The 15,517-nt window shown below is 55.3% G+C and overlaps 4 protein-coding genes across 4 annotated transcripts; 3 read left to right on the forward strand and 1 right to left on the reverse strand.

The window, feature by feature from the left end:
- Positions 1-213: 213 nt before the first annotated feature.
- On the forward strand, positions 214-1,906 carry F5144DRAFT_618747 (uncharacterized protein). The gene is made up of 4 exons (XM_066791936.1): positions 214-675; positions 743-1,395; positions 1,486-1,655; positions 1,714-1,906. Exons 1-4 carry the CDS (start codon positions 523-525, stop codon positions 1,749-1,751), a joined length of 1,014 nt encoding a protein of 337 aa, XP_066646689.1. The 5' UTR covers positions 214-522; the 3' UTR covers positions 1,752-1,906.
- A 1,486-nt stretch (positions 1,907-3,392) lies between these two features.
- Positions 3,393-4,035, forward strand: F5144DRAFT_482616 (uncharacterized protein; the record flags this gene model as incomplete). Its single annotated transcript, XM_066785346.1, has 2 exons — positions 3,393-3,814; positions 3,870-4,035. 2 exons carry the CDS (start codon positions 3,393-3,395, stop codon positions 4,033-4,035), a joined length of 588 nt encoding a protein of 195 aa, XP_066646690.1.
- Positions 4,036-4,379: 344 nt separating this feature from the next.
- On the reverse strand, positions 4,380-5,273 carry F5144DRAFT_590491 (uncharacterized protein; the record flags this gene model as incomplete). Its single annotated transcript, XM_066790160.1, has 1 exon — positions 4,380-5,273. One exon carries the CDS (start codon positions 5,271-5,273, stop codon positions 4,380-4,382), a length of 894 nt encoding a protein of 297 aa, XP_066646691.1.
- A 1,296-nt stretch (positions 5,274-6,569) lies between these two features.
- F5144DRAFT_123937 (uncharacterized protein) lies at positions 6,570-7,445 on the forward strand. The gene has a single exon (XM_066782227.1). It carries the CDS (start codon positions 6,768-6,770, stop codon positions 7,338-7,340), a length of 573 nt encoding a protein of 190 aa, XP_066646692.1. The 5' UTR covers positions 6,570-6,767; the 3' UTR covers positions 7,341-7,445.
- The last annotated feature ends 8,072 nt before the right edge of the window (positions 7,446-15,517 follow it).

The raw sequence follows: 15,517 nt of genomic DNA on the forward strand, positions 1-15,517 counted from the left end.
CAAGCAGCCTCATACTGCGTGCGGGGTTTCGTTCGGCGGGAAGTTCGGGAGATGCAACAATCGTAAAGTAAATAGATTGCATAGAAACCCCAATAAGGGTCGGCAATTCCCATGAGATTAGGCCCGGTGGTCAGAACTGTACCACGACCACCTCAACGCCACGCAGTTTCCCTTCAGACAGACTGACCCGGGTCAAGCTCCACACTAGAAGCATGTCGATCAAAGCAATAGATTATGATTACTCCCGTCCCCCCACCCACGTGTAACTTCAAGGCGGCTCAGGGGAGGCGGCCGGATCGCAGCCGGTGAAGAATAATTAACAACGCATGCTGGCAGCAAGCAGTGCATATAAGCCTGCGCTTCCCGTTCCCAGAGATGTACGATATTGTCTTTGCCGTCGTTATCAGATAGCCTACCAGCCCAGCGAGGTCCGCTAAGTAGAGAAGCAGCAACACTAACACAGGCTTGATTGAAAAGAAAAGAAAAGAAGATCGAAAAGGAGCACTCTCCAGAAACGCCAATATGCATATGAACTCGTTGGCCGCGCTGGCGCTCGTCGCGCCGGCGTCAGCTTTGCTTCGCTTCGGATGTTCGCAGCTCGTCGTCGAGCGTCTCGATCCTCTAGTCACCCCGGGCTCCAACCCCTCACCACATCTGCACCAAATCATCGGTGGTGTAAGTTCATAATATCATCCCAAGACAAGGAAAAGGGCCAAGAATGAGACTAACTCATCCGGACCAGGATGCCTTCAACGTGACCATGGACCCAGAGAGCGGCGACATCGCGGAAAAGGCCACATGCACGACCTGCCAGTTCAGCGAGGACTTCTCCAACTACTGGACGGCGGTGCTCTTCTTCAAGGCGCGCAACGGCACGTACCAGCGGGTGCCGCAGGTCCCCAACGTCGGGTTCGAGGGCCAGACGGGGGGCATGACGGTGTACTACATGCAGGACGGGCTGGCCAACTACGAGCAAACCTCCAAAGTCACGGCCTTCAAGACGGGCTTCCGCATGCTGGTGGGCGAGGCGTCGTACCGCAGCAAGGAGCAGGCGAACCGGTTCCGGCAGATCACGTACACGTGCCTGCAGGACCCTGGGACGCGCTTCCCGGAGTCGATGGACTTCCCCAAGGAGCCGTGCCCCGCGGGCATCATGGCCAACGTGCGCTTCCCGACCTGCTGGGACGGCAAGAACCTCGACAGCCCGGACCACATGAGCCACATGTCGTACCCGGAGCTGGGTACCTTTGAGAGCGGGGGCCCCTGCCCCGAGTCGCACCCCGTGCGCGTGCCGCAGTTGATGTATGAGACTATTTGGGACACGTCCAAGTACAACGACAAGGAGCTGTGGCCTGAGGATGGTTCGCAGCCGTTTGTGTGGTCGATGAATGATGTGTAAGTCTTTCCCCCGGGGCCTTCAGATATCAAACGGGAGGCGGATAAGGAGAAAAAGAGGGAGAAGAGCAATATCCTGACACTCAAAAGCACTGGATTCGGGTCCCATGGGGACTACGTTTTCGGCTGGAAAGGCGACTCGTTGCAGCGAGCCATGGACTCGCCGTGCTACGTCAACTGCCCGACGCTCAAGACTCAGAGCGTCTCGGAGATGAACAAGTGCTCCGTCCCGAATACTGTGGACGAGGACTTCAGTGGTTGTAAGTGATTCAGATGAACTCCGAGGCGTGGTGGACCGCTACTGACACCGTCATACAGGGCTCAAGGCGCTGCCGGGTGCGCCGACGGGCGTGTAGGCTTGTCATCTTGGAAACTGGAGCGTACGGTACGATATGTACGTAGAGGTAACGAAGGCGTTGGTCGGGGAAGGTGTCGAATGTGTCAAATGCCTCGAATCATTCTAAAGGCAACAGAAACAGACATGGAGACAAGAAGAGAGTTCAGAATGGAACCTTCCCTGTTTAGCACGCTTTTCCGAGCAAATTGTGAAAATGTTCTACAAGTCTTATTATACTTTCTGATAACAGAACCAATGTCCGTTGTGTTTGTGTTGCCTGTTTCATTGCATTGACTTTGATCTGGCCGAGGTTGCGGAGATTCCGTTGCCTGTTTGGTGCAGCACCTCTGGGTTGCCTCCTACACCGGAGAAAAAAAACAGTCTCTGTGCAGCAAGGCGCCTTCTTTCTGAGCGGTCCCACGAAAAGGTGTGCGGCCTCCAGTATCCGGTTCAAATCTCGTAATGGCTCGACATGGCTTTACAATGGTAGCGGAGATGGCCGGCATGTGCACATCCGACTGAAGCATTGCAGAGCTCTTGCGCACCGAAAACACCATGACGTCGCTTCGGATGTCAGCGGCCCAGGCGGTCAAGAACCGGAGGCCGGCAAAACCGTTGGGGACCTCGGATGGCAACCCGCGCTGAATTCAGCCAATAAAATCAGTGACTCGCTTCCAATCAGGGCAAGAGCAGGGCAAGACCCCACTGTGACCCAGGCGGCAGGCGACTGTCAGCCACCGGCAAATGGCACTCTGCAGCTCTGCTCGGCAGGTTGCCCCGCCGCACCTGCATAGTGCTCATGCCACACCAATCACCGGCGATTTCCTTCCCGCAAAAACAGCTACTTCCAGGTCCTTTCCCAATCCAACGTTGCGGAGGCGAGGCCGGGCTTGCTGCATCTACGCGATGTCGGCCAGCGCAATACGAGCTTCGAGAAGAGAAAATTCGGCTCGACGGTGCCATTGCAGCAGCATTAGCCCATGTAGCACACGGCGGCCGCCTATGAGCTCTCAAGGAGAAACCTTCCGTGTCCGGTCGGGCAAGACCGCTTCCAAATCTTGTCCCACCAACTCGACCCCGCCACTGTCCCGTCCGCGCCGTTGATCCTCGGACCCAATTTTCCCGCTGGTGTTTGTGATTTTGTGGCCCAGTCTCACAGGCACGCCGCCATCACGAGGGGATCTGCAGTTCTCAATCCATTTGGGACAGTGGCTGGCGCTTCGAATGGCTCCCTCCACTGTCCACTCGGTGCCACCGTGCCACCTCCATCGCGTGGTTGGCGCAGCACCACATCCCACCGTACCTCGCATCTCACTTGGATGCTGCAAGGAAGGTAGTCCGGCTGGAGCGGGATGGCGATCTGACGCATGCGGCATCTGAGTGCACATATGTATAAATAACTCAGCGGCTGCCCGCCTTTGCTGGGTCGAAATAATCCAAAGCAATAAAGAAGTGGACCAACAAGCAGATCCAAGAGCCTGGTTCAAGTTGACATCCCAAACGGTCAAGATCTACACTCATCCATTATCATATCTTGACGCCATCTCATCTCGTCTCTCGATCCAATCTACCACCAACTCTCACATCCCTTTCTCTCCTGTCTCCCTCCCACAGTCAACCGCCAAACAGCAACAGCCACCCAAGATCACAAGTCGTCAAGATGTACTTCCGCACTCCCTTCGTTGTTCTCTCCCTCCTCGGGCTCGCCTCCGCCTCCCCCGTCCCGAGCCCCAGCCCTGCCGAAGGCGCCAAGTCACCGGCCGGCTGCTCAGACACGTCGTTCAAGAAGTTCGCATGGACGCTCAAGAACTTTGACTTCCACGCTTCCTACATCTTCACGACGCCCGCCCATCAAAACTCATGGGGCTATGCGTCATTCGACTTGTACAACCCCGGCGACCAGACCACGGCCCACTGCGAGGGAGCGAGCAACCAGCTCAGCGACTTCTTCTACGGCACCGTCCCGTACAAGTGCAACGACACCGAGCGGATCGGCGAGACCAAGTTTGACTTTGCCCGCCCGACGAACCAGCTCCGGGTTAACCAGACCTGGACCTGCGACGATAACGACCCGCAGTACCCGTAAGTTCCGACCATCTTAGTACTTTAACAATTCAGCGTGCTAACTTGGGCATAGGACCACCTTCACTGGCCGTGGCAGCATTGACTTGCCGCTGGACTGCAAGGACGAGACCTGGGAGAACCCGGACTGGGAGTTGGGCCAGATCTACTCTAGCCGGACCATCACCTGTGCGCCGGTCGAGAGCACCATCAAGCCCAACGAGTTGAGCGCTGTGGCGTAGGGGGGTGACGGAGTGGGTTCTGTTTTACGAGTATATGACTGATGAATGACTGGCAAGTCTCAAATATGGGTTTGGGGCACAGGCATGCTTGGATAATAGCCCGCCTTAGCGGTTAATGGTTGGATCTGGACTGGATAGATTTTAGACTTGCAATGTGCATGCACATATTGCAGCACCTTGGCCAGAAGTGACCCAATTGTGATACTTGATGTTTATGGCCTCAACCTAACCACCTTGTCGAACCAACAGCCCAATCTGTTAACAACGATGGCCAAGTGCAAACCTTGAAGGTTTAACTATTAGACTTAATCTCAAGACTACCTTACCTAACATTCCTGGCCTGCCTAGTCATAAAACACCTCCTTCAAAACATACCCATACTCCGCATACGACGCCGACGCCAAACCCATCTTCTCAATATCATAATCATTCCACAGCCCACCCCCCGCAACCTGGGCCTCCCGACTCCACTGCGCCAACCTACTCCTCACCTGCGCCGGACTCTGTCCAAACTGCGGCTTCGAGTCATTAACCACCCACAAAACCGGCACCACCTTCATCCCCAGCGCCGTCTGCCAGCTCGCCGGCACATTCCTCGCACCGCCATCATACAACTGCAGATACACCCGATCCAACAACCCCGTACTCTCCCTATTCACCCCCGAAACCACCCCCGCCCAAAACCCCAGCCGCCCCGCATCATACGGCGCGATGGTGTACCGATACCCGATCGCCCCGAGCATCTTGGCGAACGCCACGGTAATGGCCGAGTCGTAGATACTCTCATCATCATTGTTGACCGCATCCAGCCCCCACGCCGCGCGCAGCGCCGCGAAATTGCGGTACAGCGGGGTGTTGGCACCGGCTCCCGGATTAGCCATGAGCTGGCGGATGTTTTGCGCGTTCATGCAGATCTCGACGCGGGTGACGAGCGTGTCGGGGCCGGTTTTGAAGGACTGGACTTTTGCGGCGAGGGCGTCGCCGCCGACGTAGGCGCCGGCTGAGGCGAGGAGGGTGTCGCTGCTGCCGGGGGTGTTGGAGTAGTACATGATGTCGCCGTTGGGGAGGACGCCGACGCCGAAGATGATGAGGGTGTTGAAGCCTGAGGTGGTGAGGGCCGTGGTGTTGGATTTGAGAACGTCTTTGAAGAGGAAGATGCTGCGGATGGGGGAGGCGGCGAGGGTGGTGGTGAGGAGGGTGTGCAGGAGCAGGGCGCGGAAGAGGGCGGGGAGATTCATCTTGGTGGATTAGAGCTGAGGAAAGGTTTGGGGGTGGCTGTTCCGGGTGATGGAAACTAGGCTCAAGCGGGGGAGGCTGTGATTTATGTGTTTCTATCTCGGTATATGGAAAGGAGTGCTAACTTCCATGTTATGGTTGAGCCCCGGCATTCGTGGAATACAAGGTTGCAACCCAGGTGATTCTGCAGATGGTACACCCACTTAATTTGCCGTAAAATATGGGAGGCCGGTTTCTAACTCACCTGGGCAGTAGGAATGGAACTTCTGGATATTGTTCCCTGGTTAAAAGGCACTCACTCGTGTCTTCCCCGCCCGGTTCTGGTTGTGTGCCGGTGCGGCCCGGGGTCATGAAACTGCTACCATTGGCCGCAATCCTTTAAATCCGTGAGTATGACATTTCTAGCTGGTTTTCTTGGCTTCGATAGTAGAACCATTAAGGGGGAGGTAGCTAACATGTGACCCAAAGCTGAAATCACAGAGGAAGCTTTCGGTCCTAGATCAGATGAGAGGAACTGGGGCCAACCGACCAAGGCATGGAAAAGCCATTATAAGGTACCTACCTAGCTACAGAACTATCGCTGCAGCCTCTATGTCAGCTAGCAACTACGTACCCATTTAATCTGCCAGCAGAGAGTTCTCTAGGACCCAACTCCCATTTCTCCATCTTCTACGGCTCCCTTTATCAACAGAATATGGCCCAGTTTTCGGTCACGAACCCATATTGGGTCCCCGCTATCACAGGCTTCTTTTGTGCCTTGGGCCGTAGCGACTTGTCTTTATTCTCGTTGCTCAATGGGACTTTGCCCCCTGTGTCCGCTCTCTGCACTTTACCATCTCGTCACTCCCATTGGGCACTGTCCTTTTTACCCGACTGGGGATGACCCCTTGCGGCCAACGCGGCACAAATCGTGGAAAGACAGTCCCTGCAGTTCCAGGTTGGTCAGTCTCGGACGCGGCGGGATACCTACATGTACCTATGCTAGCCGCGCTGGGCCGCCCACGGGTACCCGTGGGTGGGTACTTCCCGGTCCTAAGTCCTGGACGAAATCTGGCGCGTCACGGTGGGATTAATCATCAAAAATGCTGTACTCTGGATTCCCTGGAATAAAAAAAGGGTTGCAACGCCTTGATATTGTATGTTCTGACAGGTAGGTAGTACCTACCTAGTTGAACTGGCAAATCCGCATGTGGTGTCGCGGGTCGGCCTGCACCAATGAGAGCGGCAGCTAGAGGTAGCCCATCAACACGACTGGTCGCCTCAACTCCAAGTAAGGTTGGGCTGATGTTACTGCCCGAAGAAGGCCCTGGCGACACGGGTTTCCGAGTCTTCACCTACATGTCGTCTCTGCAGAAATTCCCCGGTTCCTTTTCCTTTCCCATCCCTTCTGTGTAGACAGTAGCGGGCACTGCCCGATTTCGTTTCCTTAGGGACCTACCTACCAGGTAATTACATTCGGTGTCGCAGAACTCGAGTCCCGGGGTTACTTATCCGCCATGAAACGACTATTTCACCGTCTCCATCGCCAGAAAGAAGCATCCTACGCTCCCCAGCTCATACCCGTGAGATCAAGCGACATGGAGTCATCGGAGATACTTCCGCTAGCTGGCGGAGGATCTACCGGACACCATGACACCAGAATCCGGTTCCGTTCGGGAATGGAGGACCGCGGGGTGGAAGCCTGGCCAGGGTCGCCCGAAGACCACATTTCGCTGGCCAGTCGAGGAGAACACGATGTTGGGGTGGATCTTTCGCTCCAACCACCTGCCAATCAACAGTCGGAGCATTTTCGAGTTCCAAGTCTCACTTCCGCGCGGGGAACTTGGGAGCCTCCTCCTCCCCAAGGCGAGCCATGTGCGTCACTGGGGCAAGCTAAACGTAACACTGTCCCGGCTCCGCCGCTGCCTCTCCCCCCCAAGGAACAGGCTTCGGGTGTTCAGGCTTCGGGCGTTGATACATCAATCGGCTTGGGCCCTTCCCGCACGCAGAAATGCGAGGATTGTGAGCTGGAACGCCCTATTCTTTGGCTTTGCCGTGCTTGCAACCTCGCGTTCTGCAACGAATGTTAGAAAAAGCAACTGCTGCATAAAAAGAACAAACCAGGACATGTCGCACACGAGAAGACCTATGTGGAGGTAACGGAGAAGGTCAAGAACATACTGACACCGCCAGCGGATGAGATAATGCGCGAGAAGCTCCATCACAATGATGCGATGACGGCTTGGTTCGGTGAGCGGTTCCAACACCCAGTGTTTTGTAACTGCGCAAATGCTAAGATTAGGATATATCAGGAATCGAGAGACGGGGTCGCGGCAAAAACAGCCACCTTGTGCTCTGCGATTACGGGCGCCTCTCCGAAATTCTGAACAGCTGGGGGTCAACCGAAGACCAAAAGCGCATGACACCTAGCCTTGTATCTTTCGTTGGGGAGACAGGAGCGGGCAAAAGCTCCCTGATCAAGCTCCTGATCGACCTTGATATTACTCCTGGACAGAAACACTCGTCCCCCATTATCGGCCGTGGGGGTAGCAATCATCCAACATCTGAGGGTGTGCATCTATGTAACGGTCCCAGGAGTATATTGCAACTAACTGGTGACGACTCTACGAGTACACTAAGCTTGAAGAAGAAAAGGAAAGATGAGAGAGTCTGGCAGCTCGTGGGGCTGCTTTATGATCGCGAGCGCGATGGCCCGAGCGCATTGCTAGAATGTTCGGTGCGCTGTGGGGCAACTGGGAATAGCTTCATCCAGGGGTTCGGTGGACCGTGCTTGTACGTGAGCTGGCCGAGGGTTACCGAGGCCCACCTCGGGCACAGCCCGTTACATTACCCCCCTCCTCCCCTCCTCCTCGAGGTTTTGTCAGTCCCTAACCTTCCCATGAGCAGCCTCGAACCTGGCTAGAGCATCCGTTTCCAAGAAGTTCGCTAGGGGTTCCCATGTAGGCTGTGAATAGCCTGTCCATTTGACTAGGAGTTGTTTACCCCTCCCTCTCCTCCTAACCTCGAGGATTTCTTCGATCGGGTATTTTCTATCTTGATCCTCATCAAGGTCCTGCGTGATCTTCCCGTGCTCTGCCTCATACTTGTCCAGCGCTGCCGTGTCTAGGAAGGCGCTCAATGGCTCCCAGGTTGGTTGGACATAACCTGCCCACTTAACCAGCACTTGGTGGCCCCTCCCTCTTTGTCTTGCTTCGAGGATCTCCTCGATGAGCCACTCCTGTTCCCCAGTGTCTTCAGCGATGATGGCTGGGGGCTGCGTGTCGTCCTGAACCTGCGACGGTAATGGGTCGTCGGCGGCTCTTTTCAACATAGAGACGTGAAAGACAGGGTGTATTCCGGGGGGCGTATTCAGCCGGTAGGCATGCGAGCTGATCACCTCGGTAATCTCGTACTTCGCGTTGAGCCAGTCGAGCTTCTTCGAAGGCCTCGTGGTCTTGACATTCCTCAGCCTCAACCAGACTTTGTCTCCCACCTGGAACTGCTCTGCGACCTGTCGTGCCTGGTTGGCGTACTCCTCCTGCCGCTCTTGTGCGGATGCCATAGCTGCTTGGGCATACGCCGTGGCCTCTCTCAGTCGCGCGACGAACGCTTCTCCTTTGGCTACCGGCGACTGCCCCTCTGTACGAAGGGGTTCCTCTTGTTCCTTGTCATCGGTGAGATCCACGAGGTCGACGTGGTACCCATGTGATGCGAAGAATGGGCTGATCCCTGTTGACGTTGCGTCACGGTTGTTGATGGCCAACATCCCAGTTGGAAGCATGTCGGCCCAGTCGTCTTGCCAATACGTGGTGTAGCAACGGAGGTAATGTTCGATTTCCTGATTCATCCGTTCTGTCGCTCCGTCTGTCTCTGGATGGTACGCCGTCGACAATCTCCGAGTAATTTTGAGTAGCTCGCAGATCCGTTTCCACATCAAGCTCACAAACTGCGGCCCTCGGTCTGAAACGATCGCACGCGGGAAACCATGATGGCGTATCAGGGAGTCTACTAAGCGTTCTGCCACGGCCTCTGTGGTGATTGATGCCATCCGCTCGAAAATCACATTTTTGAACAGCCTTTCCGTAATCACCATGATGTTCGTCGCCCGGCCCGGGCCGGAGGGAGGCAAGCCGGCAACGAAGCCCACCGAGAGTCCCGACCACACCCGCCCGGGGACGGGCAGTGGTTTGAGTAGTCCTCGCTTCTTTTCACGCCAGACAGCCGTTCGCCCGCAAACGTTACAGTTTCGGATGAACCTCCGGACATCTTGACTGAGCCCCGGCCACGTGTACTTCCGGTTGATAAAGGACTTGGTGAGATCTCTCCCTGGGTGGCCGGCGAGCGTCGAGTCGTGGGTTTCCTGAATTATCCGAGTGCGCAGGGGCTCCAAGTAGGGAATCCAAATGCGGTCCCGCCAACAAAGCCGCTTCCCCTCGTCGATAGAGCATTCAGATATTGAGATGGGCAACCCCCACTGGCTTGGAAACTGACGTTCGCCATCGAGAACCATCTTCCGAATGAGCCAATAGCGGTTGTTTGCCTCTAGCCCCTGATTCCAGAGGTCCTTCAACGGGCCGTCGGCGAACGGGTTCTCCGGTGGATCTGACTTGTCTGCCACATCGTCTGTTTCTCCGTCCTAATCGCCGTTTTTGACAAAACCGGTTCGAACTACCACGGCCGCGCCACGGTTAACACGGAGTGCTCTGCCTCTCGCCGCCTTCAACAGCTGGAAGCAGCGGCCCATCAATCGTTCATCTTCGGCGTGCTGGGGCATATCCTGTTCCCTCCTCGAGAGCGCGTCCGGGACCACTGCATCTTTGCCAGGCCGGTACTTCAGAGTGAAGTTATGCCGTGCGAGCAACTCTGCCCAACGAACTTGTCTCTCGCTAAGCTGCCGCTTTTTCTGGAAGTACTCCAGGTTCTTATGGTCGGTCCAGATCTCGAAAGACGGCACGCTTCGTAGCTCCGCATCCCACTGTCCCAAGCATCGTACAATGGCTAGTAGCTCCTTGTCGTGGATTGGGTAGTTCGATTCTGCCGCGTTGTTCTTTTTCGAGAAGAATGCCACTGGTCGCAGGACTCCTTCGTCGTCGTATTGAGAGAGGGCTCCGCCGATTGCATAGCCAGATGAGTCTGTCTCAACGATTGTTTTCCGATCGGGGTCCCACTGAGCCAGGACCGGCGCGCTAATAAGGAGCGTCTTCAGCCGCTTGAAAGCCTCCTCGCATTGGTCTGACCAGAGGAAGGGGGCTCCTTTCTTAGTCAATGCAGTAAGGGGCATTGCGACAGTCGAGAAGTTGGGCACAAACTCCCGATAGTAGTTGGCAAACCCGATGAACCCTCTGACTCCTTTGACGGACTTTGGGCGCTCCCACTGTTCCACTGCCCTGATCTTCTCTGGGTCAACTCGGATCCCCTTCCCGGCGTCAACAATAAAGCCGAGGTACTTGACGCTCTTCGCTTCAAACTCGCATTTGTCGATGTCGATTTGCAGTCCGGCCTCCTGAAGTCTCTGCAAGACCTTTCGCACCTTGTTCCGATGGTCGGCTAGGGAGCCGTCCGAGTAGATGAGCACGTCGTCAATATAGGCCGAGCAAAATTCGTCGAGGAACTCGCGAAGCGTGTTGTTGATGTACCGCTGAAAGGTGGCTGGCGCGCCGGTCAAGCCGAAGGGGGTGACCATCCATTCGTAGAGCCCATATCTAGTACGAAACGCTGTTTTCCACTCTTCTCCTTCTTTGATGCGGATTTTGTGGAAGGCAGCAATCACATCCAGCTTCGTGAACCATTTTGCTTTCGACAAAGATCGCAATGTCTCGCCAATCAAAGGTAACGGGTACCTATCCTTGCGGGTGATGGCATTCAGACCTCGATAGTCGACGCAGAAACGAAGACCACCACCCGGCTTCCTGACGAACAGCACTGGCGCGGATGCTGGGGAGCTGCTTGCTCTGATGAAGTTCTTGTCGAGGAGCTCCGTCAGGGTCTTCCGTAAGACGATCAGCTCTTCTCTCGTCATGCCGTACAGCGGTCCCCAGGGAGGAGCTTTATCTTGGCCGTTCGTGTCCTTCTCCAGTGGAATTTCATGGCCTATACCTGGTCGGTGGGGAGGTAGCTGGTCGGCTTGCTCCCTATTGAACAGTGGCAGGAAGTCATGGTAGTGCTCGGGTAGCTTCTGGCGGGGGTCGCTGTGTCTCTTTGGGGCGAGAAGGGGGCATTCCGAGATCCAGCAGCCGTCCCTGCCACAACGTAGACACCGTTTTTCCTTGCGACGCAGGGCCATCTCCCTCTCATCGACCCACTTCGCTCGTTTGCCTGCTAATTCCTTGTTCTGGCGCTGGACTGCCTTGCTGATCTTCGTAGGCTCCCAGTCCATTGCGTCCGGGGACACGGCGCGGGGAGGGGGGGTTTTGGCTCTGGCTTGGGCCTCTCTCTGGGCGGTCTGCCAGGAGCTGTGCCGCTGGGAAAAAACGCGGAACTCGTCAAGGTTAGCGCCCAGGTCGTGAAGAGCGCGTACATATTTGTGGTACTCCTCGGGCATATTGAGCTGGCCCTTGAGCTCCTTCCGCATCTCCTTGTTAAGTGACTTCTTGAGATAACTGATCTTGACCGCTGATGTCCAGCCAGCCCCACCCGCATCAGCTAGCTCCTTTTCGAATTTGGGCAAGAATGAGGCAAACGACTCCCTGTCTCCTTGTGTCATCGAACCCAGTCTGTCAAGGGCCTTCTGGGAGAGGTTTGGGTCCGAGTAGCAGGTAGCTAGGTAGCGCAAGAACTCCAGCGGCTTGGTGGTTCCGTTCTGTTTGCAATGTTCATAAAAGGCTGCAGCCATTGCCTGGGGTCCGTCTGTGAGGCGGGCAAAGATGTAGGAGAACTGATCCCTTTCAGTCCCAATTGCTGGACCGTCAGCCTCCAGCTTACTTTCCATCTCTTGCTTCCATGTACGGAATTTCCTCCGGGTCCCATCGAAACGAGGAGGGTCTGGCAACGTCGGTCTTTTTTTTGTCTGGCCAGTTGACGCGGGCATTGCAGGTGGGGGTAGAGGCGCTTGGGGAGCTAGGTCGGCTGGCAAAGGTGATCGCGGGGTGTTTCCGCCTGGAGTTGTGCGGAGAGAGGCAAGACTCGCTTGTAAGGCTTTGATGTGCGCCTGGTTTTCCTCTCGTTCTTGGGCTTGGCGCACTTCCATCTCAGCGAACCGCCGGGTCTGTTCCGACTGCCCGGTTTGGATCGTCTCCAGCTGCGTGGTGAGGAGCTGCACCAGCCGAGCCAGCTGGGAAGTCTCCTGTCCGTCCGTCATTGCGTCGTCGTTTCCGGACATCCTGTCCGGGATGTTTGTTGAGCTAGGGATGCTATACCTCTAGGTCTCTTCCGTCGTGTGCCTCGCTCAATGGAGGACTTCTCGTCGTGTTCCGGTCGTGTCCGGCTACTCGGCTCCCTTGGGCACGAGATTTTCGCCCTTGTGACGTAACGGTTGGAAATGTGGGATTCGGTACCCTCCTGTGCCGCCGAAGCTCACAGCCCGGGTGTTACTCCGTTGCCTCGTTGACAACGCGAGCCTCTTCGTTCTCGGCTGTCCACGTGAGGAGGACAGGAGTTGCTTCGTTAGCTCAACCGGTTGGTGCCGGTATCTTGCTCTTCGCTCAACCGGTCGATCTCGCCGGTGTCTTGCGGAACCGTGGTGCCTCGCTCGATGCAAGGGCTTTCGCTAATGTATCGTTGAACCGTGGGTGTCTCGCCGCCTCGTTGACGACGCAGACCTTCTCTGAAATCAACAGAAGAAGGAAGCTTAGTGTAATGTAACGGTCCCAGGAGTATATTGCAACTAACTGGTGACGACTCTACGAGTACACTAAGCTTGAAGAAGAAACGGAAAGATGAGAGAGTCTGGCAGCTCGTGGGGCTGCTTTATGATCGCGAGCGCGATGGCCCGAGCGCATTGCTAGAATGTTCGGTGCGCTGTGGGGCAACTGGGAATAGCTTCATCCAGGGGTTCGGTGGACCGTGCTTGTACGTGAGCTGGCCGAGGGTTACCGAGGCCCACCTCAGGCACAGCCCGTTACATCTATACCTCGATCCTTGCACCGCCCAAACCGGTGGCCCAATCATGATGGTTGACTGCGAAGGCTTGGATGGTGGCGAACTCGATCCCGCTGGTGCGAAATTCAGGTCAAAGAGGAGGGGGTGGGAAAAGATAAATGGGATGGAAGAGGAAAAGATAAATGAGATGGAAGACGACGGTTACTTTAAGGCCTTCGGATCCAGCTCTGAGTACAAACTCCAGTGGTCAGTCGGAGATACAGGGATGACCCGAGGCTTCGCTGTTACCCACCTTTACCCACGGTTGATCTATGCATTCTCGGATGTCATCGTATTTGTCCTGCACAACCCACGGTATGTCATTTTCTAGCCATCTTCCGAAACCCACGGAAGGCCTGATCGTTGCTCCCGCTAACGCTTATCAGGGTAGCCGAGCAGGTCTTTGAGAAACTGATAACCTGGGCTTCGAACGCGATAGAAACCTCAGCAAACCAGCCTCTACTTCCCCACGTCATCATCGTGCTGAACAAACATGAATACTTTAAGTCGGACGCAACTTCCATACTTGAAGACATCTCAAGCACCATCGAGAGGAATAAAACACTTTCCAAGTGGGCTACCCATTGGAGAAGACGAGGCAAAACCATAGAGAAGCTCTCTGACCTTGTCCACTGTTACTACAGTTCCGTTGAGGTACGATATCGTGCGCAATAAAGTTGGCTGACTACGGATTCCCGGCTGACCTCCTTCATCCAAAGATCATGAGCGTCCCTGGCAAAGACAGACCCCAACTCGTCCATGACAGAGTCAAGGAGCTGCAGTCGTCGATCGGGAAAAGTTGCACTGCCGCTCAAACCGCGAGAAGCCGCGCTGGTCTGCTTCTCGAGGCTGAGGGCCTGCAGACATTCATACACGAGGCCTTTTCGATCTTCTCATCGAAACTGGACTCCCCATTCGACTTCATCAAGACATCCCATCAGATGCCACGTCTTTCCACACACTTTAGCAACAACCTCCTCAGACTTTTACGGGACGTTGTGAGTTTGTGGAAGGATAAAATGGAAATCTCCGTGTTCCAGTTGTTATTTGGAATAAATTGGGTTGTCGCCTCCTGCCTCAACCTTGACGCAACCCGACAGGGTGATAAGGGTGGGTTCAGATGCCTCCCGTCCCCCAACACCTACAAACTACATGCAGATCCCAGATGGATCAATGTTGAAAGTACTGATGATTTGGTCTAGAAACCTCGGCCGAAATTATGCTGAGATACGTCACACAGTTAGACAAAGTTCTCGAAACTTTCTGCAGCCAACTGTGGCCATGCGAGACCTGGGACCTGATCTCGAAGCCATCCACCCGCTGCGCCAACACCCGCGTTGGGCATACAAAAGGTCACCAGTCTACAAACGGGAAGATTTTTTGGCCGGCGGCTACAAATCCAGTGTGCACTTCGACACATACCGCCAGAAGTTCTTAAACGGCATCTACTGGAACTTGGTTAATATATCTGAGAATGCTGAAGCAATAGTCAACTCGGAAGATGCAACCAAACTGCACGCGGTGGCTCAAGTACATCAAGGAATCATCCAATCGTTTTTCCGACAGGTCGATCCCCCCCACAACGGCCACGAGGAACAAGTCGCCTCACGAGTCGCAGCGCTTGTTTCTGCTGTTTCGTTGAGCCAGGGGAACATCCCATGCCTTGCGAGCACGTACTCTGCACCCCGTGCGTCATGTTGTATGGAAGACAAAACGAAAGGACGCGAATGGAACCCGAGTTGTCGTGCTGTCCCATTGGGTGCACATGGTCAGAGGACGCTGTACCCCAGGTTGTCCGACTCAAGCCTAAGTCCGCTGGGATCCGGGTGTTACCCCTGGATGGGTACGAAATCTTTAGAATACTGTTGATTCTCACTAATAATCATGGCAGAGGCGGAATCCGGGGATTAGTGGAACTCGAAACTCTTCGGCAGATTGAGATTGCTCTGGGCGGGAACCTTCCAATCCAAGCGTTCTTTGACCTCATGGTCGGGACAAGGTTCGTATCAGTCTCTCGTGCTATCACGACCCGCCTAAGACCATTCCAGACCGCTGACTACCTCTTACGTATTGGCCACAGCACTGGAGGTATCGTAGCGCTCGGTCTCGGCGTCATGGGCTGGTCAGTGGATACCTGCATTGGCCGATTTCGGGACCTATGTACCGAGGTTTTCACCAGAAGAAGGGGTGG

This window comes from Chaetomium tenue (genome assembly GCF_020726465.1).
Source record: "Chaetomium tenue strain MPI-SDFR-AT-0079 chromosome Unknown F5144scaffold_2, whole genome shotgun sequence".
Taxonomy (NCBI): domain Eukaryota; kingdom Fungi; phylum Ascomycota; class Sordariomycetes; order Sordariales; family Chaetomiaceae; genus Chaetomium; species Chaetomium tenue.

Excerpts from the sequence above, each read along its gene's own strand:
- F5144DRAFT_618747 (XM_066791936.1), top strand. The coding sequence starts at position 523 with ATGCATATGAACTCGTTGGCCGCGCTGGCGCTCGTCGCGCCGGCGTCA. Across the intron at positions 1,396-1,485 it reads GTGTGGTCGATGAATGATGT|CACTGGATTCGGGTCCCATG; the intron begins GTAAGTCTTTCC and ends GACACTCAAAAG. Across the intron at positions 1,656-1,713 it reads GGACGAGGACTTCAGTGGTT|GGCTCAAGGCGCTGCCGGGT; the intron begins GTAAGTGATTCA and ends ACCGTCATACAG.
- F5144DRAFT_123937 (XM_066782227.1), top strand. The coding sequence starts at position 6,768 with ATGAAACGACTATTTCACCGTCTCCATCGCCAGAAAGAAGCATCCTAC.